The following is a 7,457-nucleotide window of genomic DNA, read 5'->3' on the forward strand; positions in this document are numbered from 1 at the left end:
GTAATACCACTCCATTATGGAAAACCTTTAGAGAAGCAGCTCTAAGCTAGCAGGTTACTAGAGCGCAAATTCAGGCGTGGTTTTAGAATGTATTACAAGAGCTAATTACTTGCTATTAAACTTCAGAGCTAAGTGGAGCATGTAGCACAGAAAAGCAAATGTAACAAGAAGTTTGCTTTATAATTTTGCTAGAAATAAGGTAAAGACTCAGGTAGACTACTGCGTGTTTATTGATAAACAGCATTTCCTTTTTGAAAACAGAAGTGTTTTTTTTTTTTTTAAATTAAGGAAGCCATATTCCAGACTACAGGGAAGGAGCTCTAGGCCACAGTCCCCACTTTCTTTGCTCAGCTTACCGAGTGTTCACCTGCAAAGAAGAGTTCACACAATCAGGCTTAAGAAGTCCCCAGGATACCCAACAATTACTTCTCCTCTGCTTAAAGAGGAGTTTAAAGACTGGTTTTCTAGTCACTGTCTTAACCCCTTACTTTAAGGTACAGCATTTATAATGCGTTTCATTTTGTTCCCATTGCAGTTATTAGAAGGCCAAGTGGTTTAAGTCGCATGTAAACTGACAATGCTGCACAATAACCGTATTTTGAAGCACAGCAAATTAGATGACAATAACTATCCTGCTGCTTGTAAAAAAAAAAAAAAAAAAAAAAGATTAACCACAACATGATGCAAACACTACTCACCACATCATCAATCTTAAGAATGCTGCGCACAGTCTCTGTTGCAAGAGTCAATGCGCTCAAAGACACCAGCAGCGGCTGGACAACTAACTCCTCCAAGATGTTGGAAATGCCACCCTGCGAGAACAAGTAGCTTTTACTTTGTGCAAGTCAGACTGCAGTTAGATTTAGCAAGTTTTCTTTTAGTGGAACCTTGAGAAGGAGTGCCAACTCTAAATTAGATGATCAGAAGGCTTGCGCTCTTCCATCCTCAACTGGACTATTATGGTACGCATCTTCCCCCCTTCAAGCACTTGACATAATCCAGTCAAAATTAGCCAAGAGACAAGACAAACGTAGTTACACCAGCTTGAACATGGTGGCAATTTAAAAGAAGCTAGCCCACTGTGCTACTTGTAACATACGAGCACCTTCCACTGCAGATAATACTGATGGATCATTCTAAATGGATCGATTTTTGTAGCTGAAATAATGTTTTTGAAGAGACACAGGAAGTTTCTTGTCCTGTGGGTAGGGCATTTAAGTATCTGCTATTACCCATACTCAGGATAAGCTGTTAAAGCCTCAGAGAACAAGCTATGATCTACCTCAACACTAATTTTAGGGTGAATACCGTTACGAGAGACAAACTTGCCCTCTCCTTAGCTTAGCCCTCACGCTAAGCATTTTCCTTTTAATGCCCAAGTATTTTCTTAAGCTGCGCTATGCATATACAATTCCTTGTTACCTTTCTGACGTTAATGCCAGCTGTTTTCTCTCCTTGAGCATGTCTGTTTCTCAGCTCTGTTACCGTTGAAATAGGATTGAGACCTGCATTTTCAGCCAGCGTAGACGGTATGACTTCCAGTGCATCTCCATACGCACGGACGCAGTACGAGTCCATACCCCTCAAAGTGCGAGCGTACTCGTTCAAGCGCAGTGCCAACTCTATCTCCGGTGCCCCACCTCCTGCAATTAAAGCTCTGAGGACAGAAATTAAAAAAAAAAAAAAAAAAAATCAAACCTCATTTTACATAAGTGCGTAAATGATTAGCTTTCTGCATTATTAATATAATAAATTACCCTAACCAAACTGAGACATTACCTTTTCTTAACTAAGCATCTTATGACACACAGGGCGTCATGAATTGAACGCTCAGCTTCTTCTAGAACAAGTTTGTTGGATCCACGTACCACGATGGTTACAGTTTTTCCAGGGTTTGTGCAGCCCGTAATCTAAAACATAAAACCAAATACTAAGACTGGGGAAGAAAAAAAAAGGTTCTGGACAAAAAGAGACTTCAGTTGGTATTTGCAAGTTCTGTAACAGTACTGATATCCGGCTAAGCAAAACCACTACACTTCCCAAGTCGGTGGCTACTCAAGAGATTAGAGGAGGTACTTAAATGTCGTAACTTCAGTAGTAAAAAACCATTAAAGTTAGCGGCTGTTATTAAAATAATTGGCAGATGTTAAGTAGGTATTAACGTTTTGTCACTCACTCACCTTTATTAGTTTCCCAGACCCATTCAAGTTGACCTCCTCTGCCAGCTCAGCAGACCCCAGCATATCAGGAGTAAACTGGTCAATATGAGCAACGGGCTTAGTTCCAATTGTCTGAAAAAATAATAGGGAAAAAAAAATCCAGAACCCGAACTGCAGAGTCAGCAAGTATACTGCATAACATTCTTCTGCACGTTACAGTAAAATGCAGTTAAGACTATGGCTTTTACATCTGTCCCCAATCTTTCTAGAAATGTGACTGCTCAACAGAACAGGAGTGTTTTTTAGGGAAATGTCTGCTCTTACGTTATAGTCAGAACACGAAACTCGTGGAAACGTCATAATAAACTGGCACTCGCTGGGTACTTAGTTTTGGGGTAGACTGTAAACACCGCTCCTTCTTTAACAGCCATTTATGTAACTCACCTTACATATAAACTCAATGTCATCTCTTTCAATGTCTTTAACCACCATGATCTTCATTTTGTTCAGAAAGTGGAGGGCTAGGTCGCTAAGAGCATCCCTAAAAACAAGAGGGAAGTAGTCAGTCCACAGCGCTATTTTAGTAAGCGGGTCATACTAGCCAGCTGCATGCTTCTTACCAGCAGTGCCAAAGTTCTTCAGACTACAAAGTAGGGATGTCATTAACCTCAAAACGTAGATGACACTAGTGCTTTCTAAAGGTACGGTCACCGTTACAGCCAGTCTGACACTCTGCCAAGTGTGGCTGTTAGCATTGGGCTTCAATTTTCCAGGTATTCCAAACAATTCCAATTGCTCCCCCAAACACACACGGTAAGCCAGTAAATCGGTATTAACATACCGCAGAATAGACTTCTGGATCAGCAGCACGTTGCATCCAGCCTTCTTAATTTGCTTAACTAAATTTAGAATATAGGCTCTCTCTTCACGCAGTACTCTGTCCATCTGAGCATAATCAGAAACAACTATCTGGTTGTCCATCTATTTTGGGCAAAAAAAAAAAGGAAAAGAAAAAAAAAAAGAGAAAAGCAAGTATTACTAACAACTGCCAACTTGAAAAGCAAGTGTCAAGATGTTCCACGTTCTTTAATTTAGGAGCCTGTGATTCAAAGCAAATAAGCACGACAGTAAAATATGTCTTATTAGAGATTGTTTAAATGATGAGAAATACTGGACTTTTGAACTATTTTCTTATCCCAACTGTAAGTTCTTTAAGAGTTATGAGTATCTATGCATTACCCAGCAGTTTCATTACAGCTGTGGAATAGAGCTGACATCCCAACACCTTAAAAAAAAAAAAAGCGTTATCATTACCTTTGCATCTCCCAAGTACTACGCAAAAGGTTTCGCTCTAGTCATACAGTTTAACTTACATCTGTCTTTGGAGCAGACAAGCAGAACTGAATGAGGCCAATTTTGGCTTTTTCCACTCTGGTTACGCCGGTATTTGCCACCTTCTGAGTCAGGACTAGTCCTTCAACCAGTTCACAATCATCAATCGTGCCTCTGAAAACAAAAACAACCCATGACTCACGTTGGGAAGCTGACCTCACAGAGACAAAATCCGTCTAGTTACAAATTGTTTCTTACCCCAACTTCTTAACAATTTTAATATCTCTGAGGTCCACGCTACTAGCTGTAGTTGGGTCAATCACCTTCATCACTGCGTCCACACTCATTGGAGAGAGTAAACTAGAATACTGACACACAACCTAAGGGATTTGATAGGAAAGAAAAAAGAAAAACGGTGAGAGATTTAACACTGACAACCAGTAATTTGAAAATAATATTGTCGTCGTATTTCAGTGTTTTGACTTCTGAATTTTGAAACCAAGCTCATTTTCCCTCCCTGTCCATCAACCAGATGTCTTAACGTGGTATCTTCTTAACGGCTACTCCATTTAAAGGAAAGAGCAGCTATGTTGGGGGGAGAACTGATGCTTAGGGACTTAGGGAAGAAACCTGAATTTCTCTTTCTTAGACTCTTAAAATAAGACTTGTGAGAGCTTCCCAGATTATTCTGCTGGAAGGGAAACTAGCACGCTTCTCCAGATTTCGATGCTGTTTTAAGAGTTTCTGCCACACGAACAAGAACTGCCTACACAGAAAGTTGGCAAAAGCTCTCAGTATCCCACCTGATTCTTTTGGCGCTGTTTTCAGTTGAAGCTGGTTTATTTTACGCTTGCAGTTAACATTTGATATTTCAGACTGAAACTCAGTTTGAGGGCTTCCATTTAATCTCAATCAACCATAGCTTTCTGAAAAGTCAGTCTAAGAGAAGGTAGCCAATGTCTGAAAACCAACTAGATTTATGATCTGCAGGCTATTCTTAATAAGCGCACAGCAGCACGGACTGGGAAGAGCTGAAGGCTCAGCTAGTCTGGAGGTACCGAGTTCACCTGTCAGTCATACCTTTGAATTCAGCGACGTAGTTGCACTATTTAGCAAGGTTTCTCTGTCACTCAGTTCAACTGGCTGCGCCATGTTGGTCAATACTTCAATACCTTTATCCAAAGCTTTTTGGAATGACTCTGAAATGATGGTGGGGTGAATTCCTGGGGATAGTATAAAAAGGTTGTTAGACAGTCACGCTTTCAAACTAGTGTTTTTTTGTTGTTTTTTCCTCAGCCCCTCTTTCCATTTCAAGATTAGAGAGACTCTCGTGTCAGAATAAACTGAAGACATTTTAGCAAAATGTGTTCTTCAAGAGTAGATGACTTCCCTTATTACTTTCCACTGTTAAAGCTGAGGAAAAAAGCTACAATGTTCCTAATAATTTGTCCACACAGACAAGTACAGCACACTTCCCTGCAACGTCAGACATCCCAGAAACATGCTTTCTTCAAGTTTCGTTTATCCTTGGCGTTCTTAAAGCTGCCGCTGTTCAGGTAATACCTGCAAGGAGCCCGACAGCGATTTTATTTCAGATTTTCAAAGGCTGTTTTCCCACAGTGGTGTGTGAAGTTCCCCGATTTCTCTGGCGTGTGTGATACACCCTTGATCTCTTCAAAGCGGGCGTCTTCGAACTACCTCTTGTGGTAGAGGACGCCACGCTGCTGGTCCTGACCATGGTAGCAGCTTCCAGTAGCGCTGCTGGGTCAGACTGTTCCTGGCTGCGAGGAACACTTAAACAGAACGCGCGGGTACCACCAGTACCGGGAAAGGAAGCGGACAGCAAACGCTTGGCAGGGGTCACAAAGAGGACAACAAGCAAAATGGTGTGTATCAAGGTGAGCCAAGTGCAAGTGAACCGCTGTAAAGTCCAAATCGGAGACAAAAAAGAACTCTGAAGAAGTTTCTCAAGGACCCTATTTAGGAAGTGACAGGAGGTGATAAACTTGCCGAGTATAAAAAAACCCACAGAAATCACTGGTTCCAAATTTCACTGATACCTTCTCACGCTATCTCTCTGCCCACGAGAGAAGTACAAGTATACTCAAGGTGAGTTTTTACACGGCAACGTTCATCGCATCATCTAGGCACTACTTCCTGTATCAACGGTAACGCATTCAACTCAAAGTAAAAAGCTGAACAGATTTTTAATCGAAAGTGGCACACGAGTGAAACCTGAATGTGAAGACTCGAGTCACCTTTCACGTTTAAACCGGGAACAGCTACTTTAAGCTTCATTATACACGTGCAAGTGGATAGACGTAACTACCTCCAGTCATGTTTTTAATATTAAAGATGTGTATTTACCTTTTTGAAGAAGTCTGGAACAGGCATCCAAAAGAGCTCCAGCAATGACAACCACAGATGTAGTGCCATCACCAGCTTCAATATCTTGTGCTTTTGACAGCTCTACCAACTGCATGACAAATTACGGCAAAAGTTTATATATAATGCTACTTAATTGCAAACGCCGACAGTTACCGAAAAAAGGAGATATTCAAGAATGCAGCACTACCGAAATCAATCTTAGTATCAGGACTAATCACGCCTTTTCTAATTTGAAGTTGGTACCTTTTGCACCTTGCTTTCCATACTTGTACACCTATTTGGCGAAGTACAATTACTGTGAAAGAAATCACAGAAGTCAGGAAGCTTTTCTCCCAAGCTTAAAACTGACCACGCCTATCGAACAGGCCTACCTTCTCCTTTCCTGTAGGAGGGTCACGGGAACCTCATTTCCATCTCCAACCACAATCAAATCTAAGAGGTCTACATGTAACTTCTCAAAAGACCAGGCCACTGTGTCCTCAGACCACCTGACCACAATGTAATTCACTCTCTTCTTTCATTCTCTTCTGTACTAGCAGTTTGGGACATCACTGACTTTTCCTTCTTAGGTAGGAGACGAAGGTTTGGGCTAGATTCCTTTATGTCTTAAAACATGTCCAGAGGGATTATGCATAAGGAATACCGGATAAGAAATAAGGACTTGAAATGCTTCAGCACATCTTACAATTAAAATATGTAGTCCTGGAGCATGCGGCACAGAATTTCTTACTCTATCACTAGTGGGTAACGCTCCTCAAATCCACGTGAAATGTTACTCGGTTTTTTTTTGTCCCAGAAATTAAGCTCTAACACACACCATTGTCCGAGCAACGGAAAAAAAGACTTACCATTTTGGCTGCCGGGTGCAGAACCTGCATTTGTTTCAGAATAGTAGCACCGTCATTAGTGATTGTCACGTCTCCTTTAGCATCCTGAATCTGAGAAGGAAGAGTAGAAACGTAGTTCTGATCAGTAACTACAAATCTTTAATTTCATTTGATACTCAACGTAAAATATTTTCCCGGACAACATTATTTCTCAAACAGAGATGTGCATTTAACTCCCTCTTTCCCTGAAATAAATGGAACTTGGAAAATATGTTCAAGGCAAAACACGGCATCCTATATAAAACACGTTGACTTTACAGGATCACCAGTAAGCTTAATGTTTTAAAGATTTAAGTATAAGGTTTACCATTTTATCCATTCCCTTTGGTCCAAGGCTTGTTCTAATTGCATCGGCAACAGCTAGGAAGAGAAAAAAATACGTTTGCAAGTTGATCTAAACACCTACAAGCACTCACTCCATCATTCTAAGCGTTTCTTCTGAAAAGAAAGCGCCTCCCAGTATTAAGCAGCTCCCAGTTATTTTGCCAGCGCTAGATCATCCTTAATAGTATGATACAAAACGCTGCAATACCGGGACTGACTTCCACAGCTCTTTCTTTAAACAATTAACATCCGATCACTCCATCACAGCCGTTTTGAAACTGAGCGGTAACAGAGAAACATTACACGCCAAGTAATCCGACCGAGGCCTGTGTCAGATCCCAAATACAGCATCCCCCCCACCCCCGGG

General features: G+C 41.1%; 1 protein-coding gene across 1 annotated transcript; it reads right to left on the reverse strand.

The window, feature by feature from the left end:
- Positions 1-212: 212 nt before the first annotated feature.
- On the reverse strand, positions 213-7,122 carry CCT4 (chaperonin containing TCP1 subunit 4). The gene is made up of 13 exons (XM_019472924.1): positions 7,074-7,122; positions 6,728-6,817; positions 5,859-5,967; positions 4,572-4,714; positions 3,750-3,871; positions 3,533-3,665; positions 3,001-3,140; positions 2,604-2,700; positions 2,181-2,291; positions 1,780-1,910; positions 1,423-1,657; positions 699-812; positions 213-367 (listed from the first exon to the last, which is right to left on the reverse strand). The coding sequence occupies exons 1-13, from the start codon at positions 7,083-7,085 to the stop codon at positions 353-355; spliced, it is 1,452 nt and encodes a 483-aa protein (XP_019328469.1). The 5' UTR covers positions 7,086-7,122; the 3' UTR covers positions 213-352.
- Positions 7,123-7,457: the final 335 nt, after the last annotated feature.

The sequence above is a fragment of the Aptenodytes forsteri genome, unplaced genomic scaffold (genome assembly GCF_000699145.1).
Source record: "Aptenodytes forsteri isolate BGI_AS27 unplaced genomic scaffold, ASM69914v1 Scaffold5, whole genome shotgun sequence".
Classification (NCBI taxonomy): Eukaryota; Metazoa; Chordata; class Aves; order Sphenisciformes; family Spheniscidae; genus Aptenodytes; species Aptenodytes forsteri.